General features: G+C 39.5%; 1 protein-coding gene across 1 annotated transcript in view; it reads right to left on the bottom strand.

Moving 5' to 3' along the window:
• Positions 1-25,681, bottom strand: part of dennd2b (DENN domain containing 2B) — a 419,955-nt gene that overhangs the window by 1,390 nt on the left and 392,884 nt on the right. Inside the window, exons 16-18 of the mRNA XM_039748358.1 lie at positions 21,618-21,659; positions 11,937-12,048; positions 1,557-1,796 (exon numbers count right to left, since the gene is read on the bottom strand). Of these exons, the coding sequence (XP_039604292.1) occupies positions 1,557-1,796; positions 11,937-12,048; positions 21,618-21,659 (394 nt within the window). The remainder of the gene's footprint in view (positions 1-1,556; positions 1,797-11,936; positions 12,049-21,617; positions 21,660-25,681) is intronic.

Raw genomic sequence — 25,681 nt, 5'->3', positions numbered from 1 at the left:
CCTATCTGTCCGTTTGACCAGCATGCACCATGCTGCCACTGTCCTTGTCCGTCAGTCCAGATCTTGGTCCATTGAGTTTCCTTTTGCATGCTGTTTCACGTAACTGACAATGAAACTTACTAAAAAGGGTGTTTTAAAAGTTTTTTGGGGGGTTGAAAGAAAGAAGCATTGCGCCTTAATGGTTTGGCAACACTACATACCACTTTTGAATTGAGATGAAAATAAATGCAGAAAACTGCATTAGGCTACTTTCACACTACTATGTTTCATTTAAAATTAAAATGATTTCCAACTACACTGGCATCGTCACATTGTTTACAAATGTTTATCTCTGCCCACAATAATGCAACCAAAAATTCATATGACGTAGCATTCACCTACACTGGGCATGCACACATTGGCAGAAAAAGGAAGAGGTAAGGCTGCCAGGCACAGGATTTATCGCAAAACTTTAGTGATAAATTATTAGTTAATTATTTGCCTTTTATGCACATATGCAGCAATTTAGATGCATACAAGTAAGCAACACATCAAGGGCCATGGAAAGCAGTGCCTCTGTGTTCACTTTGTTAGAATATGGTTTTATTCCATTCCAAGGGAATGAGATCTGAGATGAATGAATGAATGAGATCTTGGAATGAAATGTTGTAACGAGCAGGAGCCAATTAAGGAAGGGCCATTTAATATCCACGAACCAATCAGAGTGTGATTAGGCTCTGCTTTTTCAAAAGTCTTCATTTTTATCCATCCACGCTGCAATGCTGATCTGCCATTTTCAGAAGTATCTAGCTCCGGAGAGTATTTTCAAAAGTCTTCATTTTCAGGGCTTAAATAAGATTGTTATAGTTTGGAGGAAAGGCAAAAATGTCTGTGTTTTTAAATTAAAATGTTGTAGCGTGGACTTAACTTTTAGACAAAAGCTGTAATTCTAAGTGGCAATGAAACTGTTATCCAGATTAGATAAGAAGAAATGCTGTACCTGCAGTCTTATCTAAGAGTCCAGTTTTACGCGTGCTTTTAAACTTTATACATGCTGATTGATGCACTGCTTCCTGATGGGAGTTATAGTTCCCAAATCAATACTGCAGTCACATATGAGATGAAAATATAGGAGGAATACATTCCTTCTCCATACTAAAACACTTTTCATGCTGGGTCTAAGGTGTACATTTCACTGGTCACAAAACTGCATACTTATTTTTTTGGTTTGGTGAAGTCAAATTAAACTTTTTCTGCAAAATGAATTTCACTCAAATCAGTGGATTGTTGCTAATGACATGGTAAAAGGTGGTGAAATCTGGGCAGCCCCTCAATTCTGTGATCTATGCTGGCCTTAAATGTGTTGTCGGAGTCTTACAAGACATCAAGTGGTGACACACACACTGGCTTAAGCATGACTGGTGTGAACAAAGCTCGAGTAATTCCTATAACCAGCGGCCCTTGATTATACATCTCATCCTATAATCGATCAGCTCCTACTGGGTCTCTATGCTGGATGTCTTAAATACCTTACAACTGCGATGGCTTCGCTCCTCATTTGCACACGTTACACTTACCTTTGGCCCTGCATTTCCTAAGTTCCCTGTCCTGGATGAATCCAGCAAACATCTGTGACTCCATGAAGACTCCTAAGAAGCGACGAATGCTCTTGGAAGCCACAGACTTGCGGAAGGCTTCCCTTTGGAAGGTTCGTTCCCCTTTCTCATTCTGAGTTAAGAACAAAGAATAGTGTCCCATGGTTTCCAGGAAGAAGCGGATGAAAGCCTCTGACACCAGATTGTTAAGCGTGTTGAACTCTGTAACAAAACAGACGTGTCACTCTTAAGAACAAGAAAAAAATCTCCAAAGTCTAGCTAGACAAAATATTATTTGTTTGATCATCCACAACTAATGACTTTTAACATATAAACAGGGTGTAAAAATCAGCCTTTGTTTGAATCCATGTTTCTGAGCTGTTCCAAAATCTGAAAATATCAATCAATCAAAGCGTCACAACATAAATCATCACAAGATTAAAAAGGACCAATGACTGCATGATTGGGAATGTCTGTTTGAAATGTTTGATTTCTCCATACATGGGTATAAGATGCCTAAATATCTTCATTTATAGGTCAGCATGCATGTCTGTACGTCAAGACTGTACATGTATTTTCACGTCCTTTCTTTATATCCATTTATGGCTAATGGATGACATTTTAGATTTCACAAATTTGAATCTCGTGTATATATTCCCAAGCAGCATGTGTTCTGTTTTGTGTGTGGTATTTCCTCCAGTGATGCCCAATCTACCTGGAAGGGGGTCTCTCTCTGAATTGCTTTTCACAAGATTTGTTCCATTTTTTCCCCTACAAGGCTTTTTTGGGGGAGTTTTTTATTGTCTTCTCAGGGATTCAAGGTTGGGGGGCTGTCAAGAAACAGGGCCTGTTAAAGTCCTTTGAAGCATTCCTTGTGTGATTTTGGGCTATACAAGAAATAAATTGATGTTGTAAAGCTACACGTACAATGCATTTTATTATCATATACATTACAAAGTACATTCCAAAAGATGGCATATTGCAAACATTAAGACTGAACACTGTCAGTCATATGTAACTGCTGGGGAGACATGTTGCCTGAAGAAGGGGCCTGAGTTGCCTCAAAAACTTGCATATTGTAATCTTTCTAGTTAGCCAATAAAAGGTGTCATTTTGCTTAAATTCTCACTACATCCATAATGACTAACATAGTACAACACCCTAGAACTGCTGGAGAAATAGAAATCAGACTATATTATATTTTAATTTTTTCTATTTAATTTCTTCTTTATTAAGTTAAAGTTTCAGTTTGTCTGTTGCCTCCGTTATTTGGCATTTGTTATTTTATTCGTAGCAGAAAATTTCTATTGGAATAAAAAAGGCATCATATTTTAATACATAAACACAATAAACAATACAATAAACGGCACATTGCCAAAGTGTACAATTAGTACATTCAACATAACATAGCTGCTGGACAGACAGAAATCAACTTAAAATATATAAACATTATGCTTAAACTGTATAATTGCTTTCTTTAAGTATTGGTAACAGCTTAATTGTCTACGTAAATACTGTATTAGAGTGAAAGAAAAGAATAATTGCTTTAAAAAACTGAAAATAAATAACAAATGCAGATATTGAATAGTCTTCTTTGTACAATCTGTATGATAATGGTTAAAAAAGAAAAATGTGAATGGGATTGTACAATGATGTATAGCAGTGTAAAGTTAAAGAAGTTAAAAAAGATAAAGTCATTGGCTAGCAGGGTACTATGACAATTTCGAGTGCTAGTTCAGCACCACTCCACTTAGCTATTGACTAAGCCCCTCAAGAAAGATTTGAAGTTGTTTTTAAGAGGACATGTTTTCTACTCATCACTTCTCCTCTTGCACTTACAATACAGTCCACCTTTAAGGCTGGGTTTACACTTCATGTGACGTGACACATGCTGCAGCGGATGCTCCTGCTATGCAAGCGTTGCACTGTTTATACTTGAGTGCGTACTTTACGTAAATCTGGAGGAATCCACCAGGTGGCAGTGCGAGATATTATCACAGTGAGAACAGGTTCGGCTTCGCTGTGTTGTGAATTGCCTGGAACACCCATTAAATTCCGATGACACCTTACCGCAATATCTCTGAAAAGGATGTTTAATGATTAAATCCATCAGTCCAGGGATTTGTCCATTTCAGCTAGCATTGGGCACGAGGCAGAAACAATCCCTACACGGGGCATCAGCTCATTGCAAGGTGAATACAAGCACACACATACACTGGAGTCATTTTAGTGGCACCACATCTGCATATCTTTGGAAGGAAACCGGAGCACATTGAGGAAAGCCAGCAGGGAAACATGTAAACTCCAGGCAGGGAATACCAGCGACGTGAATCCCTGCAAGACAGCAGCACTAACGCTCCATCACCATGTCACCCCCATGTGTGTAATTATTAGCAGTATTCATTATTTAAATGAAATTACTGATTTATCTATAAAATGTAACATACATACTTCAATGCATTTCATAATGAAAGTGATATCAAGTATAAATCTAAGGATTCTAAATGTGCAGAGAGTTGGAATATCATACGTTTAATGTGCTCGGTGTGGTGATCTATTGTTGTTTGCCGCTGCTGTCAGTACTGGAGGAAGCCCTAGAAAAAAAGACGGCACAGAAGACGGTATGTGAGAGTTTTAAAATGTATCGTGTCATTACGATCGAGAATATGCGACGCTTGAATACAAAAGCACCACGAATGCATCTGTATGTCGGCATTTTGTATCACCACTTCGAACCATTCATCAAACATCGAAGCATGCACACCGATCTTGTAGGATCCGCAAAGCAGCTTTCTGTCACATGTAGATAGTAACCAGAGACTCTGACGTCACATTCCAACTTTTAGCACACTGTGCACCCGACTTTTTGCTGGTACTGCAACTCACACATTCGTCATGTTAATTTCAGAGGATGTGTCAAATGAATGCTGGGAACGCGTGGGAGCCATGATGCCGACGCGTACATGTTCTGAGTGTGATGTATAAACGAGCCCTAAAGCCTTCAGTCACAACAAGCTTCTCTTCTGTTTTTTGCAAAAATAAATCAATTCCAAATTGTAAGTTACATATTACCAATTGTAGCAAAACGATTTCTATCATCTCTGTACCCCACATCAATTTCCACTCAATCTTCTCAAAACTGCTTCACTAAAATAATTAATAAAATGAAGTGTCATTAATGTACTGGTGCACTGTACCGTATAGCATTTCATCAAGGATGCCCCTTGTCACCACAGCATTTTGCAATTGCCACTGAACCACTGGCAGTTCACTGTCAAAATGCTTATGAGATAAAGACGATCATCAGAGAAGGACTTGAACAGAAAATTTCACTATATGCAGATGATATGGCACTGTATATATCTGATCCACAAAATACTGTGCCTGCAGTCTTAACAGCACTAACAGAATTTCAAAAGATTTCTGGTCTCAGAATTAATTTGAATAAAAGCATGCTCTTTCAAGTGAACTTTCAAGCATACAATATTAGATTGGACGCCTTTCCTTTTACCATTGCAGATCAGTTTAAATACCTAGGGGTAAATATCACAAGAAAACATAAAGCTCTTTATCAACAAAATTTGCTGTCTGTATGGAAAAAATTAAGCAAGACTTGCATAGATGGTCTACCGCCCATCTCACTTTAGATGAAAGAATTAACACTGTCAAGATGAATATCCTTCCTAAGCTTCTTTTTTCATTTCAAAACATTTAAATATACATCAATAAATCATTTTTAGATTCAATTATAACCTCATTTATCCACGTATCCTAAGGGCGACCCCACAAAGACCTAAGGCAGAAGGTGGCATGGCTCTACCTAACTTTCAATTTTATTTCTGGGCAGCAAATATACAAGCTATAAAAACCTGGACATTAACACAAATAAATGAACATTCACATACTTGGTCCTCAATAGAAATAAAATCCTGCAGTACTCCTTTCTATTGCTTGCTTTGTACCCCAATAAGTACAAGTTATTGCCACTATACTAACAACCCAATTGTGCTTCATTCATTCAAAATATGGAACCAATGTAGGAAGTACTTCAAGATAGAGAAGCTTTTATCTGTGGCACCTCTGCATGATAACTGCCTCTTTCCATCCTCTCAAACGTATGCAATTTTTAATGTCTGGAAAATATTCAGGATTAAATCACTTAGAGATCTACACATATACAAAATCTTCGCATCCTACGAACAATTACACTCCAAATTTAACTTTCCAGCAACACAGTTCTTTCACTAACTCCAAATTAGAAACTTTGTTAAACAAAACCTGCCCTGGTTTCCTCACTCCCCACCAATATCTATTTCGTAAAAAATACTGATCAATTTAAAAGGACTCAGACAGCATTTTTGCAATATACCTTTTAAAGTCCCTCCTTTTCAAAGATCCTAGAGTACAGTGGGAAAAGGATCTCTTAGTCAACATCTCAGAAAAGGAGTGGAAAGAAGCCATGCACAGAATTTACTCTTGCTCCATATGCGCAAAGCATACAATTATTCAACTTAGATAGATAGATAGATAGATAGATAGATACTTTATTAATCCCAAGGGGAAATTCACATTCACTTAAAATTATATATCAAAAATATCTGTCTCCATTAAAATTGTCCAAAATGTTTCCAGAGCAAGATCCAACCTGTGAACGTTGCAATCAAGTTTCAGCCTTATCGGGTCATATGTTTTGGACGTGCACCAAATTAACTTCATTTTGGACTTTTTGGAGTCAAAATCCCTCCTAACCCATTAATAGCTGTGTTCGGTGTACTTCCAGATGAGCTTAAAGTGGAGAAGGACAAACAAAGTGTAATTGCCTTTACTTCACTATTGTCATGTAGACTTATCTTACTCAACTGGGAGAATCCTAATTCACCTCTTTTAAGTCAGTGGATATTATCTGAAATTGGAAAAAAATCCAATTATCACATAGAGGATCTGTACAAAACATCTTCAAGACCTGGCAAGATCTAATCAATAACATTTTAGAATAAGCATTTAAATTGAGGAAGTGGATTCTCTTCCTTTTTTATTCTATTCATTCATTTATTTTTCCTACCATTAAAGTTCTATTCTTTTAGCCTAGCTCTCTTTCTCAGGAGTGGGGTTTGATTTGTTTTGAACCTTGTTTTGTAAAACTTGACTTGCCTGTATGGAATGTTATTTGATTTTAATAAATTCAATTAAAAAAAAGAAATGTTTTGTTGGTCGAAAATTAGCAATGCCTAATCCAACGTAATCTGCCAATTACTAAAGGTTTGGCACAAGGTTCAATTCGCTTCATTTGTAAGACTTTTTATGCAGACAATGCTTTTTATTGATGTTTAATATCTGTTGACACCTCTTCACTTTAGATTTAAGTGGCAGACAGTTTACTGTGAGCTCCACCAGGAGAAATGCAGAGGAAATTTTACTTCCAGAGATACCTAAAGAAAGTGTGCAAGGTCCCACTTAAAAACAACATTGTCTTAAGTTTAGAAAAGAATTACCTCACCCTGGTACTAAAAAGCCCCCACATCTGCTTGACCCTGGATACACTAGATCACCTCAATCACTGACCTGCTCAGCCCTGGGGCTTTTTAATTTCAGCTCTCCATAATCTTCAACACACACAGTATGTGGAGCAGATAATGGCCTCAACTAACACAACAACTGAGACAGTGCATCCTAATTGCATCAACTGCATTCATTCTGCCATGTTTCAAAGAGATTTTCCATTTCTCACATGGATTGTACACTGATGAATTATTACTGAAATTATTATTAGTGTTGTGTTTATTTAGTTGTCACAGTGGATCAAACGAGGTTCTGTAAGCAGAACCTATTACCTCTCCATAGTGCATTTCCCAGCATTGAACCTAGTTAATTTGTGGAGCTAATGCCCCCTACTGGACACAGCATGAACATGCTACAACAAATAGCTTCATGTGAATAAAGCTTCTAAATGGAATGCACACCTGATCTAGCTAGTGATCCTAGATCAACCCTCTCATGGGTGACTCATGTACGGATAATTCCAAAGCATATTCTGCTTTTTCCTTAGCTATTTAATTAACTGGCAGCTGTAAAGTGGAACTCTGAAATAGATCTTTAGGAGACATGAGCTTACGTAACAAACATGCACTTACTGTAATGGACATGGCTTCTACATATAATCCTCTTAGAAGGAAATGGAAGGTGCAAGTTCAGCAAATGAAGGCAGGTACTCATTCCAAGTATGCACATCTGCACTGCAAATCCTAATTTTGCCATTGTTTATTCTAGAGAAAATCTAAGCAGCAAACTTCCCATGTCTTTGAAAAAACCACACTTCTTGCAAGCAGTCTAAAACAGCTAGCTGTATATATATTTTTTCAAGAAGTTTATAGCAGATAGCATCCTAAAAGAAGCCACCCTTCATGCAAACCGTTTTTCTAAAAAGTGATTTAATGCAGCCCACCTTGCTGCTTTTTTAGAAGGCAACAAAGAGAGTCAGTCAGAGGTCCGTTGGTTTCATATTGGGATACCTCACAAGAACGAGTTTCCAGGATGGATTATTACGTCATATCACCTTCCAACAATAGAAAATGCATCCTAGTAGTATTGTGGAGAAATCTTGATAAAAAATGAGCAGAGTCTTCAGAAAGGCAGTCAGAATTTCAGACTTTATTGCATAGCATAGAAATCAATTGTGGAGCACATAAAGCCGTCTCAGTTCATGAAATGAGCCTGGTGATTCAGGTGCGATTCATTTTTATGTCAGTTCTAATCACAACAACATCCCCATTTCATACGCATCATATATACGCGCGGATAAGTTCTCCCATGGATAAGTCAGGACATGATTTTACCATTTAACATCTGGCATTTTATAATGTCAGTTGTATAACTCGATTGCGGAAAACTCACGCTATTGGTTCCAGAGATTATGATATACTAAAGCCCACCTGAGAGAGTAACCAAGGAGCGCACTGACTTTTTTTTTCTATGTGGGTGCGGCAATGCGCTGTATCAGCACGTGCTCCTAACCTGTCTCTCTCTCTATTGCACCTACATGACCACACAGTAATACCTGAACTATTTTTAAGCAACGTTTCCACTGATTTGTATTTTTTGTATCTCACACCCTCATACACCTTTATCATAAGAGCATCCCTTATCTACAATGGAGCATTCAATCAGAAGAAAATAGGAAGCTGATTTTAAATTAAACATTGTTGAAGTAGCGAAAGAAATTGGTAACTGCGTTGCTGCAACAAAATTTGATGCATCTGAGAAACTGATGCGAGATTGGAGGAGGCAAGAGGATGTAAAAAAATGTAAGTGTCGCATTTTTGAACGGGCATATAAGTCGGGGTCTGATTTTATGATCGATTTTTCAGGTTTCAAGACCCGAATTATACGGAAGTATTTTAGGTAATTCTCGTCATTCACTTTACATGTTATCCTTCATAATAATGACCTTGTGCTGTACCTGTTTCCATAACACTTGCTGCCTTGCCCAGAGAAGTCCATCACCTGATCATGTTTAAATTTCTCACATTCCAAATCTTGAGCTAATAAAAATTGGAAGCCTATTAATTGATCAGCCATCATCATTAAGTTGGAACCAGGATGACCCACATATAAAAAACTGAAGTGTTCAATTAATACTTGTTGCAGCAGCATCCAGTAAGACTAAAATCATAGGCAGGTATGCCGGTAAGCGCAGCACGCAGCTTTACTGATAAGAGCTAAGCTGCTGCAGTTAGAAGCAAGCAAGAGGCCTTGAGTTAGCAAGCACAGTGTTAAAGCCTTTAGTAATGAACCCTTAATTTTTTATATTGCTCAAAGCCAGCTAATATAATATAATGTATGATGTTTTCCCTTGATTAATCATAATATTGATTCATGAGGAAGCAATGACATAGGTACTTAAATGCTATCTAGAATGTATGTATACTGTACATGCCTAAGTTACAGCCCATGAGCAAAGGCAGCTGCATCATCAGCCAGTGACGCGCAGCCATATACAGTCTGGCTTGTCAATACAGTGGCTAATCCTGATAATCAATTCTTAAAGCTTCTATATAATTCAACCTAACTAACACAATACAGCTTGCTTTTAATCTGATCGTTTGAAATGTTCATAAGCTTTAATATATAAATTTAAATGCTAAAATGTTTATATGCTTAAAGTGTTTATGTAATAGCGTGTCAGTTTACTTAGTTTCCTTTAAGTTTGGGGTGGTAAAGGTTTTTCCAAAATTCTTGTTTAGACTCTGATGAGTCAAAAGGCCCAGCAGATTTGCCATGTCCAAAACAAAAACTTGTTTCTTCAGTTCCCTCAAAAACACAGCGTCCTTGGTTCTTAAAAAACAAGGCAAGTGAAAAGCGAGCAAACAGGCCACATTAAAAACAAAAACAGCGGCCTGTACATTAATAGTACCTCATTAAGCCACTTAAAAAGATGTCAAGCAATTCCTTCTAATAATCAATATTTAGGCCTAAACCCAATAATAAGGCATATAAACTTAAATGCTTGCTGAATTAAATATAAATGTACATGCTAATATAACAGCCCGCGGCTGCAGACAGCAGCACTGCTAAGTTATGGCACACAGCTGAACAGTGTGGTCTGACAAAGGCCAAGCTACTGCTTGCATCACAGGCACATGTTTAGGAAAAAGTTCATAACTCCCAACAACTAACTCTTAAGCCCTTATAGTGCTCAACTTAACTAATGTCATGATATATTGTATTTAATTCTAATTGCCATTGAATTGCTTATATGTTTTATGCGCTAGCCTGAGAGCTTGCCCTTTACTCACACAGGTAAATGTCCTACATGCAGTTTGTTTTTAGTCTTCTATCAGCATCTGCAACCTCAAAACAAAATATGCCTGCTTGCTTCCTTAGAAAACATGATTACCTTGTCTCCCTGCTTGATTCACAAAAGTCAAAACAAAGTAAGCAGGCAAGCGACCTCTCTAACAAAATAAATGGTGTCCTTTGTAAAGCTATTCCAGGCCTAGGCTTTTCACAGCTAAAACCACTAAAACTAATAATAAAGCACATTGATCCTTAATCAAAAAGTCTCAACTGTAGATGCCGAAATATTAAATGGAAGAGTGGATAACTTACTGTTATCCAGCATCATCAACTCATTTGCCCTACTTTTGATCACTGTCATTTTTCCTGTTTCTTACTGCTAATGGGAAGAGTCACATTTGTTTTTTATTTTTTAAAGATAGTACATTTTGCAAGAAATTTGTTACAAAGCATACATGTAAGGAGTGAAAGAGACAAGCATGCAAGCATATTAGTATTATGTATTGGACTGTAAAACACATTCATGTAAGTTTACTTTGGCATTGTTTTCAAATATTTGTATTAAAATATTACAAGGTATGTAACACACACATGCTTAATTTGTATTAGTGCAAGCTTGTGCCCACATGCCTCATAACATTTAGATGGTGAAGCAGTTACACATCAGACTAATCTTCACCTGTATTGAAAGAGAACAAATAAACTTCACCAGCTCATCTGAGGCCAAATTTCTTTATGGGCAGGAGTACATTTATGTATATGGTGATGCCTCAAGCCAGTTGTTACAAAGACTATGATGCACTGCTGGACAAAGCCACGCCAGGAAAAATGAGACACACAAAAAAGGACCACTTCAATTCTGACTTTACTTAGTGAATTCAAAATATTGCATGAAAGTAGTCTGAGAAGTACAAACATAATTTCCTATGAGCAAATCATTGTGCTGTGCGCTGCACAAGCTGGACATGTGAAAATGCTTGTGATCAATAATTTGTGCCATTGTGTTATGGCAAAGTAATCATCAGCTCAATTAGCCTCAAAATCCTCAGTCTGCAGTTCTTAGTGTGTTTATTTGTATGTTTTCTTCTCATTTTAATGCTTGGTATTGTAATCCAAGTGTAGTAAATTCATAACTAAAATCTACACATAGTTACAGTACAGTACAGTACTTAGCGTCTGTCAAGTATAAGACATTTAATAAGAAAACTCTTTTTTAACATACAAATGATGACACATTTTATAAACACAGCATGTATTCAGTGATTTTTTTGTTAAATCAACCTTCTGTAAAGATTAATTCCTCATTTTATATTTTATCTCAAGTTAAATCAAACCTCCCAGAAAAAAATGATTGCTTCTTCGATGAAATTAACAGCCCCACAGCCCCTAACAAACTGTATAAGAGATCAGATGTCTTACTATAACATATCAGCAACACTGATAATGCTCAACAAGAGAATGCATTCATTTGTGTCATTTAATTTTAACTGAATAAAAACTTCCTAAAAGTTCTAAAGGTCAAGTCATCTTTCCAAACCTCAAATGAACAAGAAAATAATAATTTTCTACCTTCATCTGATTCACTGTCCGAATCTTGACTGATCAGATCACTTTTGTGTTCCAGAGCCTGCTCCAGAGCAGCTTGCAGCTTTCTTGGTAAAAGAGTATCTTCATCATCCATCTAAACAGAACAAAGTTTATGATCCCGTCAGTCTTTCATTTATTGTATGTGTCACAAGTAAATTAAAAATTCTTCCCTATCAACTGGAGCAGTAGCTCCCTATTTCATTCCTAGGTAACCCCTTTGGCTATGAGCTGTTTGTTCTTTTTCATTCTGTTATTTTAAAAAGGAAATGATGACAACACTGAATATTGACATACTGACTTGTCTGTTTATTTGTTAAACATAAGAAATGTTTCTTCATGAGTAGACAAGTGAAAACTGTAGTCGATCAGTTTCTTCCCATTGGCATTCAATGCTTTTTGCACTGTGTCTGCGTTGTTTATTGCTAATCATCAACCTTAGAATATAATTAACAGCACAGCCTTAATAAGAAAGGGTAAATTAAAAGAAAATACTTGCTAGCTAGAAAATTGAACAATGTGATCATTGAAAAAACTGAATTTTGGACCAATTGTAAAATTGGCAGGAATAAACACCTAAAGCCATGGGTAACCCCAGGAATAAACTTGAAAACCAGTGACTTAGAAAATGGCATTTTTAAAGTAAAGATCAAGGTGCTCTAACTTATGAACATTACAATGTACAATGAACTTATGATACGAAGTTCATGTTTATTTTCTTGCCTTGGCTTATGGATAAAACTGGAGTGTCCATTTTTGTAGAGGGGTAAATTGTAAACTGAAATGCATTAGTTGTGTAATATGAGTTAAAGGAGTGGATGGAGGAGAATTACTTGTCTCTGAATACTGAAAACACAGGAATGCTATTTTTCAAGGAGAATGATGCAGACATCAACAACATTCTGTTATTTTTCAAACCTATTTGGAATCACCAATAGATTTACTGAATCAGTGTGCAATTTAGGTGTTACCTTTGATACTAGCATGTATGGATTTTTTAGTTCATATACGGTATCTCACAAAAGTGAGTACACCCCTCCCATTTTTGTAAATATGTTATTATATCTTTTCATGGGACAACACTGAAGATATGACACTTGGATACAATGTAGTTAGTGTACAGTTTGTATCACAGTGTGTGTAAATTATTGTCCCCTCAAAATAACTCAACACACAGCCATTAATGTCTAAACCGCTGGCAAAAAAATTGAGTACACCCCTAAGTGAAAAATGTCCAAATTGTGCCCATAGTGTCAATATTTTGTGTGGCCACCATTATTTTCCAGCACTGCCTTAACTCTCTTGGGCATGGAGTTCACTAGAGCTTCACAGGTTACCACTGGAATCCTCTTCCACTCCTCCATGACGACATCACGGAGCTAGTGGATGTTACAGACCTTGTGCTCCTCCACCTTCCGTTTGAGGATGCCCCACAGATGCTCAATAGGGTTTAGGTCTGAAGACATGCTTGGCCAGTCCAGCACCTTTACCCTCAGTTTCTTTAGCAAGGCAGTGGTCGTCTTGGAGGTGTGTTTGGGATCGTTATCATGTTGGAATACTGCCCTGTGGCCCAGTTTCCGAAGGGAGGGGTTCATGCTCTTTTTCAGTATGTCACAGTACATGTTGGCATTCATGGTTCCCTCAATGAACTGTAGCTCCCCAGTACTGGCAGCACTCATGCAGCCCCAAACCATGACACTCCCACCACTATGCTTGTCTTTGTACTCCTCACCTGGTTGCCGCCACACACGCTTGACACCATCTGAACCAAATAAGTTTATCTTGGTCTCATCAGACCACAGGACATGGTTCCAGTAATCCATGTCCTTAGTCTACTCTTCTTCAGCAAACTGTTTGGGGGCTTTCTTGTGCATCATCTTTAGAAGAGGCTTCCTTCTGGGACGACAGCCATGCAGACCAATTTGATGCAGTGTGCAGCGTATGGTCTGAGTACTGACAGGCTGACCCCCCACCTCTTCAACCTCTGCAGCAATGCTGGCAGCACTCACATGTCTATTTTCAAAAGACAACCTTTGGATATGACACTGAGCACATGCACTCAACTTCTTTGGTTGACCATGGCAAGGCTGTACTGAGAGGAACCTGTCCTGTTAAACTGCTTAATGGTCTTGGCCACTGTGCTGCAGCTCAGTTTCAGGGTGATGGCAATCTTCTTATAGTCTAGGCCATGGGTGTCCAAACTATGGCCCGTGGTCCATTTTGAATTGGCCCGCAGCAAATTCTAAAAATATAATGAAATACGGCTCACACACAAAACTTCTTCTTAACTGTATTGTACTTCTTAGGTCTAACACAAGGTGGAGCTACTGTCTTGTTCAAGGCAGCATCTTCACAAAGAAGGTGACCAAAAATGGCAGAAACAAAGAATTGCACAAGTGCAAGTGCAGAAAATTTCAGACACGGTGGGGAAAATGAATATCTCTTCCTAGAAGTCGAGGGCAAGTGTCTATTTGATTTGCAATGATACCATCGCAGTGATGAAAGAGTATAATGTGCGTTGACACTATGAAACCAAACATCCAAACTACACGTCCTACACTGATGCCGAGCGAGAACAGGGAGTTAAGCAAATGGCAGCTGGTCTGCTAGCTCAACAACAGCATTTTTTTCCCACCTCACTGTCCTGTTTCACTAATATGCGGACAAAGTATGTGTATGTGTGTGGCCCCCAGTAAAAAAAGTCTGGACACCCCTGGCCTAGGCCATCTTTATGTAGAGCAACAATTCTCTTTTTCAGATCCTCAGAGAGTTCTTTGCCATGAGGTGCCATGTTGAACTTCCAGTGACCAGTATGAGAGAGTGTGAGAGTGATAACACCAAATTTAACACACCTGCACCCCATTCACACCTGAGACCTTGTAACACTAATGAGTCACATGACACCAGGGAGGGCAAATGGCTAATTGGGCACAATTTGGACATTTTTCACTTAGGGGTGAACTCAATTTTTTTGCCAGCGGTTTAGACATTAATGGCTGTGTGCTGAGTTATTTTGAGGGGACAGCAAATTTACACTGTTATACAAGCTGTACACAGACTACTTTACATTGTATCAAAGTGTCATATCTTCAGTGTTGTCCCATGAAAAGATATAATAAAATATTTACAAAAATGGGAGGGGTGTACTCACTTACTAACTCCATACATGCTAATATCAAAGATAACACCTAAATTGCACACTGATTCAGTAAATCTATTGGTGATTCCAAATAAGTTAAAAAGTGACAGAATGCTGTTACCTGCATCATTCTCTTTGAAAAATAACATTCCTGTTTTTTCTGTATTCAGAGACAAGTAGTTCTTACAAAAATGTAAAGGGTGTACTCACTTTGTGAAATACTGTATTTAATCGTTTACAAATTATTAGAGTATTTACTTAAATTAAACTGTCCATTCATCCATCCATCCATCCATCCATCCTCTTCCGCTTATCTGGGGTCGGGTTGCGGGGGTAGCAGCTTAAGCAGAGAGGCCCAGACATCCCTCTCCCCGGCCACTTCTTCCAGCTCTTCCGGGAGAATCCCAAGGCATTCCCAGGCCAGCCGGGAGACATAGTCCCTCCAGCGTGTCCTGGGTCTTCCCCGGGGCCTCCTCCCGGTTGGACGTGCCCGGAACACCTCACCAGGGAGGCTTCCAGGAGGCATCCTGATCAGATGCCAGAGCCACCTCATCTGACTCTTCTCGATGCGGAGGAGCAGCGGCTCTACTCTGAGCCCCTCCCGGATGACTGAGCTTCTCACCCTATCTTTAAGGGAAAGCCCAGACACCCTGCGGAGGAAACTCATTTCAGTTGCTTGTATTCGCGATCTCGTTCTTTCGGTCACTACCCATAGCTCATGACCAATAGGTGAGGGTAGGAACGTAGATCGACTGGTAAACTGAGAGCTTTGCCTTATGGCTCAGCTCCTTTTTCACCACGACAGACTGATGCAGAGCCCGCATTACTGCAGATGCCGCACCGACCCGCCTGTCGATCTCACGGTCCATTCTTCCCTCACTCGTGAACAAGACCCCGAGATACTTGAACTCCTCCACTTGGGGCAGGATCTCACCCCCAACCCTGAGAGGGCAGTCCATCCTTTTCCGGCTGAGGACCATGGTCTCGGATTTGGAGGTGCTGATTCTCATCCCAGCCGCTTCACACTCAGCTGCGAACCGCTCCAGATAGAGCTGAAGATCACAGCCTGATGAAGTAAACAGGACAACATCATCTGCAAAAAGCAGTGACCCAATCCTGAATCCACCAAACCGGACCCCTTCAACACCCTGGCTGCGCCTAGAAATTCTGTCCATAAAAGTTATGAACAGAATTGGTGACAAAGGGCAGCCCTGGCTGAGTCCAACTCTCACTGGAAACGGGCTCGACTTACTGCCGGCAATGCCAAGCTCTGACACCGGTTGTACAGGGACCGAACAGCCCTTATCAGGGGGTCCGGTACCCCATACTCCCGGAGCACCCCCCACAGGATTCCCTGAGGGACATGGTCAAACGCCTTTTCCAAGTCCACAAAACACATGTAGACTGGTTGGGCAAACTCCCATGCACCCTCCAGGATTCTGCTAAGGGTGTAGAGCTGGTCCACTGTTCCGCGACCAGGACGAAAACCATACTGTTCCTCCTGAATCTGAGGTTCAACTATCCGACAGACCCTCCTCTCCAGAACTTCCGAGTAGGCTTTTCCAGGGAGGCTGAGGAGTGTGACCCCTCTGTAGTTGGAACACACCCTCCGGTCCCTGATGTCCATGCAATGTTGCAGAGACGTGTCAACCAAGACAGTCCTACAACATCCAGAGCCTTAAGGAACTCGGCGATCTCATCCACCCCGGGCCCTGCCACCAAGGAGTTTTTTGACCACCTCGGTGACCTCAGTCCCAGAGATGGGACAGCCCCCAGGCTCTGCTTCCTCATTGGAAGGCATGTTAGTGGGGATTGAGAAGGTCTTCGAAGTACTCCCCCCACCGACCCACAATGAGGTCAGTAGCGCACCACCCCCACCATATACGGTGTTGACACTGCACTGCTTCCCCCTCCTGAGACGCCAGACGGTGGACCAGAATCTCCTCGAAGCCGTCCGAAAGTCGTTCTCCATGGCCTCTCCAAACTCCTCCCATGCCTGAGTTTTAGCCTCAGCAACAACCGAAGCCGCATTCGCTTGGCCTGCGGTACCTATCAGCTGCCTCCAGAGACCCACAGGACAAAAAGTCCTATAGGACTCCTTCTTCAGCTTGACATCATCCCTCACCGCTGGTGTCCACCAACAGGTTCGGGGATTGCCACCACGACAGGCACCGCCCCCCTTGCGGCCACAGCTCTGGTCAGCCGCCTCAACAATAGACTCACGGAACATGGCCCATTGGACTCAATGTCCCCACCTCCCTCGGGGCGTGGTTGAAGTTCTGCGGAGGTGGGAGTTGAAGCTACTTCTGACAGGGGACTCTGCCAGCCGTTCCCAGCAGACCCTCACAACACGTTTGGGCCTACCAGGTCTGACCGCATCTTCCCCACCATCAAGCCAACTCACCACCAGGTGGTGATCAGTTGACAGCTCGCCCCTCTCTTCACCCGAGTGTCCAAGACATATGGCGCAAGTCCGGCGACCGACCACAAAGTCGATCATCGACCTGAGGCCTAGGGTGTCCTGGTGCCAAGTGCACATATGAACACCCTTATGCTTGAACATGGTGTTCGTTATGGACAATCCGTGGCGAGCACAGAAGTCCAATAACAAAACACCGCCGGGTTCAGATCGGGGGGGCCATTCCTCCCAATCACGCCCTTCCAGGTCTCACTGTCATTGCCCACGTGAGCATTGAAGTCTCCCAGCAAAACAAGGGAATCCCAGAAGGTATGCCCTCTAGCACCCTCCAGAGACTCCAAAAGGGTGGATACTCCAAACTGCTGTTGGCATATGCACAAACAACAGTCAGGTCCCTTCCCCACCCGAAGGCAGAGGGAGGCCACCCTCTTGTCCACTGGGGTAAACCCCAATGCACAGGCTCCAAGTCGGGGGCAATAAGTATGCCCACACCTGCTCGGCGCCTCTCACCAGTGGCAACTCCAGAGTGGTAGAGACTCCAGCCCCTCTCAAGGAGATTGGTTCCAGAGTCCAAGCTGTGCGTCAAGGTGAGTCCGACTATATCTAGCGGAACCTCTCGACCTCGCACTAGCTCAGGCTCCTTCCCTTCAGAGAGGTGACATTCCACGTCCCAAGAGCCAGTTTCTGTAGCCGAGGATCAGACCGCCAAGGTCCCCACCTTCGGCCACCACCCAACTCACACTGCACCCAACCTCCTTGGCCCCTCCCATAGGTGGTGAGCCCATGGGAGGAGGACCCACGTTACCTCTTGGGCTGTGCCCGGCCGAGCCCCATGGGTGCAGGCCCGGCCTCCAGGCGCTCGCCATTGAGCCCCACCTCCAGGCCTGGCTCCAGAGGGGGGCCCTGGTGACCCACGTCTGGGCAAGGGAAAACGTTATCCAAGGTTTTTGTTCTTCATCGGAGGTTTGTTGAACCGCTCTTTGTCTCATCCTTCACCTAGGACCAGTTTGCCTTGGGTGGCCCTACCAGGGGCATAAAGCCCCAGACAACATAGCTCCTAGGATCATTGGGACACGCAAATTAAACTGTAACGATGAATTATTAACACATAAGGAAAAGGACTGACGGTAACTAAATGTTTAACTAAACGTGGTTTAAAGCTTGTGAGGTCTGCCTCATCTAAGAGAATCCACCAGCTTGTTTTTCCAAGGTTTAAATGAGTAACGAACAACCCTTTAGAAAGTGAGGATAAACTAGTAGGAAATCCCAAACACCCCTCCTATGAAGCAGTGCCAAGAATAAAAAAAGAATCTGCATATCACCACTATTTATGAGGCACCATTCAGGTAAATGGTAGAATCATTCTAAATCATCAAGATGGCACCAGTGTACCTGTCGGCTTACCATCTGCTGTTGTCTTCTTTTGCTGTGCTCATTCTGTCTATGCTGACCTCTAAGTGATTTTCATGTCTGTAATACATTATAACCATCAACCCCTTATGGATATACGTTCCACTGTTATTGGATTGTGTGGTGGATTTCAGAACAGTGACTGCTTTCTTCTTCCTCCTTACCCTCCTCCTTGTTTCCCCATTTTACTCACGATCTTCTTATCAGGTGTATGCTGCTCGTCTTGCATCCAGCAGCACAGGAAAACGGTAAAACAAAGGTAAACAAAGTGGTGTTTTGGTGAGGATTAAGCTGAAACTGGCTTTGCTTCATCAATCATTCAAAGCACAGATCTGGGAAGAGTTTTTCTTATTCGCTAGTCCCTAGAACTTAGATATATTGGTCTTCAACCAGTGGCCACAGATCAGCTGGCTGGATCAATTCCATGTCTCCCTGGATTCCCGCAGCTTAATAGTGGTGGAGTTAATTATGGTAACCTTCGCCTACAGGAATCCCCACAGTAGTTAGTGAGCAATTGCTCTGTTGTTAAAACCTCATTATTCAATACTAGATCTTTATTGAAAAAAAAATTATTTTAAATTAAACTTTTGTCTCTTATGAATTGGACTTCTTATTTTTAACAGAGACTTCACTTAGCAAGAGTGACCTAAGCTTTTTTTTTCCATTTTCTCCTCCGGATTGTAGTTTTTTTTTAGCACTCACATTTCTACAGGCCATGGTGGAGGTCTGCCTGTAGCCTTTAAGAATCACTTTAAATGTCAGTTATTGCCTACTGAGACTTTTTCCAGCTTTGAGGTTCAATTGATTAAAGTGGATTTGCCCCTATTCACTTCTCTGTTGGTGTATAGACCTCCCCACTCATGTAAGGATTTCACCCAAGAATTCTCTGATTTTTTAGCATCGATCATGACATTATAAGATTGTGTTTTAGTTCTTGGAGAGTTTTAATATTCATATCTGTTGTCCTTCCAAACCTCTAGCCAAGGATTTTCACACCTTATGAAGTCTTTCAATTTTGTTCAGTTTTATTATACTCATAAACATGGTCATACCTTAGACTTTGTATTTTAGTCAGGATTCTCTATTTGTAACATTGAAATTGATGATGGTTATCTTTCAGATCACAGCTTTATTACTTTTGATGCCAACCTGCTTCAGTGACTGATCCTTCTCTTAATTGGTTGCTCAGCTTTAATTCCACATGTGCTAGCCTTTTCTGTAATTCTTACAAAACTATTTCTTTATCATCTAGCGTGAAGCATCCTCTCTGGATCTCAGCATCGATGAGCTTATGAATCAATTCACATCTACTTGTGTGGATATTCTGAATGTTGTAGCTTAAAGAAAGGAAATGTAAGCCCAAAAGACATCCGTGGTTTAATGACACTACGCATTCTCTGAGAAGTATGTGTAGGAAGGCCGAGAGACAGTGGAAGAACGACCACCTCCAGTTCTCCTATGATATCTTCAAAGACACCTCGGTTAATTATCAAGAGACTGTGAAGGCTGCAAGAACATTTTTTTTTTAATTTTATTGTATTATTTAGTGTTGTTGATGATGTGCTTAATCCATCTGGGGGTTCTGCAAATGCTGGTTCATCACTCCCTTGTGATGTCTTTTTGCAATACTTTATTAGTAAAATTACTGATATCAGAGCTAGGATTGTGCCTGTTGCTCAGGATCCGTCGGGGGGCGTCATTCACTCCATTGTACTTCATCAGTTTCAGACAGTCTCTTTTTTGAACCTGAGGAAAACTGGAAGTTTTATGAAGCTGTCCTTTTGTCCTCTTGATTTTATGCCTGCTCAATTCTTTAAAGGTTTGTTTGATGTAATTGTGCTGTCAATTGTTAATAGATCATTGCAGATGGGGACTGTTCCTATGTGCTTTAAGCAAACAGTGATTCAACCCCTGTTAAAAAAGGTAAACCTTAGTCCCTTGGTTCTTAGTAGCTTTCGTCCCTTTTCCAAATTACCATTTCTCGCCAAAGTTTTGGAGAAAGTTGTGGGTACCCAGTTACAGGCTTTTTTGTAACACTACAATATTCTTGAAAAGTTCCAGAAAGGATTGAGAACATCTCAAAGCACAGAATTGGCGGTGCTAAGTGTGACGAATGCACGGAAGTGCACGGAATAACACTAATTTTAGGCAATTTCTTCACCGTATTTCATGTAGGAAATTACACACTTATGATAAAGAGTAAACCAATAGCTGTCTTCTGCGTAAAAGATCAAAAGGATAAGAAGTTGTGCATGCCACAGCAACGGACCCCAGAGTTTCACCCCGTAATGGAATATGAGGGGTCTAAGTTACTCACTTTCACAAAATTTCAAAAATTAAATGTTTTACTAGCAACACCATGTTAGTTCTGTGATATACCATAAATATTATTTCACTGCTCATGTGTCATGTTGTTAAATATTTCATTACTTTTGCTATTTATGCCTTGCTTTTTTTCCACAATCAATTAATTGATGTATGGATGAACTATTTGTCCACACAGATTATTTTTTTCTTATAGGCTACCATGTTAACAATGGGTAATATGACTTGGTTAAAATTCTACACACACTATTTCAAGGTGATAACTCACTGACAAATATGTTTACATAACAAAAACATCACAAGTGATAAAATCTAAAAATACTGTATATCTATTGATGCATTTGTTAAATCCCAAGCTTTAATGATCACTTACTTGTTTAATGAGGCGATCGGTTCCTAAGTCAACCATCAAGGCCTTATTTAAAAAAAGAAAGAAATATGAACCATTATATCATTACATAAAATGTTGCTTGTAAAAATAAGAATAGAAAAATAAATCAGATTTTTACTTGAGAAAAATTATGAAGGCGAAATCAGGGTACTATTTTCAGTAGTATGAAATTAAGATTATGTAGTAATGAAAAAACAAAAAATAAAGAACTTGAATTGAAACAGTAACTTAAGTACACTAAGTCTTGTTTACTCCTATCACACACTTTCAGGTTTATCTTTACTCATATAGAGTGCAGTGAAATTATTATAATACTTGCATGTCTAACCAACATGTAACACATCACCATTCACATGCTGGGTATATACAGCAGGAACAATGGAACAACAGGCAGCAGAGATTTGCTTTGAATTGCAATATACTATAATAAAAGGGATATGCACTGTTATAGTCAAGAAGACTATGCCTCATATTGGTAATGTTTCACACAAAAGACTTTAGACTGGAGTAAATTTAATAAGAATTTTGACAATAAATAACAAAAGTAAAAGTACTTGATCCTGAATAAAGAAAAAAACATTGCTCAACACAGTGATTTGATTAAATGATAAGTAAACAACAGTCACTTTCAGTACTTAGCTGTGTCTTTGATGGCTTATAAGAAAAGGAAGTTTTCTTCTGAACCACTCCTCTAAGTCTTTCAGGAACACAGTCAAAATGAGGCAAACATTGTTAAACCCATGTATTCTATTGCTATGCATGTAAATTCTAACTTAACCCACTAGGTGGCAATATCATACAATTTAGTTGTGGCTTGTAAAACCCGAGAACCAAATTCAGTCTTGGCTCTGTGCTTACTGCTGCTGTGTCACATCTTTTGATTGCTGGTTCAGACATTTTTGAGTTTGCACATTCTTCCTGTATTTCTGTAAAATTTATCCAAAAAGAGAAGTATACTAGCTTAACTAAAAGCACTCAACTGGCCTGGTGTGAGGAAGTTTTGTTAAGTATGACTTGCAATGGACTGACATTTCAGAAAAGAAAATCTGGCTCACATTAACTTTGTAACAAAAAACAGAATTCAGGAAACAAAAGGAGGAATGAAAGTTTAGTTCTATAGGAACTGATTGTAGTTTTTCATTCAACCAGTCTGAATCATTTGTCTGATTTATACCTGGTATAGATTAACTTCAGATGTCCATCCATCATCCAACCCGCTATATCCTAACTACAGGGTCAAGGGGGTCTGCCAGAGCCAATCCTAGCCAACTCAAGGCACAAGGCAGGAAACACACACTAGGGACAATTTAGAATCTCCAATGCACCTATCCTGCATGTCTTTTGATTGTGGGAGGAAACCGGAGGAACCAGGGAGAACATACAAACTCCATGCAGGAAGGACCCAGGAAGCGAACCCGGGTCTCCTAACTGCGAGGCAGCAGCCCTACCACTGCGCCACAGTGCTGCCCACTTCAGATGTCAATTTATAAATCTTTTTTATTTGAAATTGGCAACATAAAGTTTGCTGCACTTATTTCAATATTTTGGAAAAAACATGGTATTTATTCTTCTGAGTCACTGGTGATTACTGTTTGGAAGTATTTCACATGTATCAAGATGTTATTTTTGAATGAGTATTTATATTTGCTTTATATAAATACTGTCTTTCTATAAAAGTATGTATGCAATTATAAATTAGTAAACAATAACAATCAATGCTAAAATATTTTAAAAATCACACTAGTAGATACAGTACTCGAAATGAAGAAACTTAGAAACAAGTTAGCAATAGAAAAAGCTTATTTTCAGACATGGCTTAAGAGACATTAATAAATGATTACATTCAATAAAGGGTTTGGCCACTTTGGTCCTCTTGGTCTGAATTTCTTAATAAAAATCAATGAGTTTTTTAGCATAGTACAGCAAATTATCTGTCAGGGATGCTTGCATCTAATGTTTTCGTTCATATTTCAAACCCAAATTCTGTAATGGGAGCATTTCAGTTAAGAATACTATATTTTTTACAGAAAGGGAAACCAAATTAGTACAAACTCCAGAAAACTGTCCCATTTCAAAGAATACAGTATATCTAAACCATAAGGATGCAATTTTAATGTCTGTCTCACAGTGAGATAATGGTGTACCTGTATGCTCTAAATGTAAAAAAAAATTAAAACATTTGTATTATGGGTTTGTTTTTCTGAAATATTTTGAACATTAAACAAAAGTTGCTTAGTACCTAAAATGTACAACTATTATTATTATTATTATTATTATTATTATTATTATTACTGTTGTTGTTAACTTATACCTCAGAGGTTATATGAATACCATTGTGATAAATGTTTACTGCTTTAGGGGTGAAGCTGTACTTGAAGACCAAATGAAAGTGATGTGATGTATAAAGGAACAGATGTTACTGTACATTAGGTGGAGCCACAGTGCACTGGTTACTGCTGTTGCTTTGTACCTACACAGTTCCACTGACTTGTGATCAGCTCCAATCTTGACCTCTGCTAATGTGGAGTTTGCACATTCTTCCTGTGTGGGCTCACACTGCTTTTCTCCCAAATACCAAAAATGTGCATCTTAATTGGCAATTCAATAAAGGTCACAAAGAGACAGAACTCACATAATACCTATTGGTAGTCATGATGGCTGATATACTGTATCTTCAATACAGGATGATCTCTGGGGGCAATGACATAGCTGCCTTCTCATGGGGAAAAATAAAACAGCACTATTCGTTAATAGTAGAGGTATTCCATACGCAATATTGTTTTTGCTTATGGGTCTAAAGTGCTTTTTATTTTATTTCAGCCATTATAAACTGTCATATATTCTTGTCATATGACAAGATTAGGCAGTATGTTCTGAAGGGAATGCTTCACATCAGTGAACTGCAGAGGATTTGAATGTGTCAAAAGGTGAAATCTGAGTTGTGACCTTGCCTTCGATCTAAAATGCAACCACACTAAAATCGGAAAAAAGTGTCATAACATAAATCTGGTACTCCTAAATTTTTAAGACGCTTTGATGAATGGGAGCCTGGGCAACTATGATACATAATTAAACTGTCATCAACAAGAAGTAAGATGCAATTAACAAAAAAAAAACAACTTCCCTTGTAGCAAAACAATTGGGACTTTGCAACTGAGCAAGCACTTGGCGATGTTCTCCTGTGGTCTGATTGTAAGCTCTGGATATTAACTTGGAAAATAAAACCATCCAGGTAGAAAAAGGACCCAGAATCATGACCTGATAGTGAGACAGTTATTACTGAAAGAGGCAAATAGATTGTTAGGGCATTTAGTAGAGTCTCGCCAATGGGAGAAAAGTGGTGTCATCAATTTACAAGGTAATAATGAGAAGGAGATGGACTATTATGGGTTACTTATAAATTAAGTTCAGCTCTAATACTTGAAAAGGAGTCACAAAAATGTACATTTTTAGCAATGTATAATTAAATGATTTACTATTACATTCACAAAGCTCTTTAGACCTATGACACAAGCTTTGATCTCTGGTCTACTGCCAATGGTTACTGACAAGTTGATTCTTTCATGTAAAAAGAATACTTTTATAGCAAGACAGTGTTTATCTGAGTTTTGTGTTTAAGGTTTCAGACTTTGACAGTCGCCCAAGTTCTTTCCAGTGACTTATGGAATTGATTTTAGCTAGAACATGTTTATTATACTTGGATGATGTTATTGTTTTTGGGCAGTCATTTTAGGAATGCTTACAATGCCTTAGGGAAGTCCCAAGTAAGCAAGAATAAGCTAAACTCAATGTCCAGCCAAGCGCAAATAAGCAATTTGAATCACAAGTCTGATACCATTATATTGTACCATGGCATCTGTGAGACGCATGAACAAGAGATCCCAAAGAGAATGAAGCTTGTCAGATTGGTTTTCATCAAGGAGAGTACATGATTTGTTGAATCTTTCCCATTTTGTTTTGTATTAATTATTTAATGTTTCTCAGACGTACTCTATACTACAGGTTCAGAAAAAGATATTTGGCAAATTCTGCCTTGATTACAGTGT

The sequence above is a fragment of the Polypterus senegalus genome, chromosome 1, assembly GCF_016835505.1.
Source record: "Polypterus senegalus isolate Bchr_013 chromosome 1, ASM1683550v1, whole genome shotgun sequence".
NCBI lineage: Eukaryota > Metazoa > Chordata > Cladistia > Polypteriformes > Polypteridae > Polypterus > Polypterus senegalus.
Note: the sequence above shows the minus strand (reverse complement) of the source record. Positions and strands in the feature narration are given on the sequence as shown.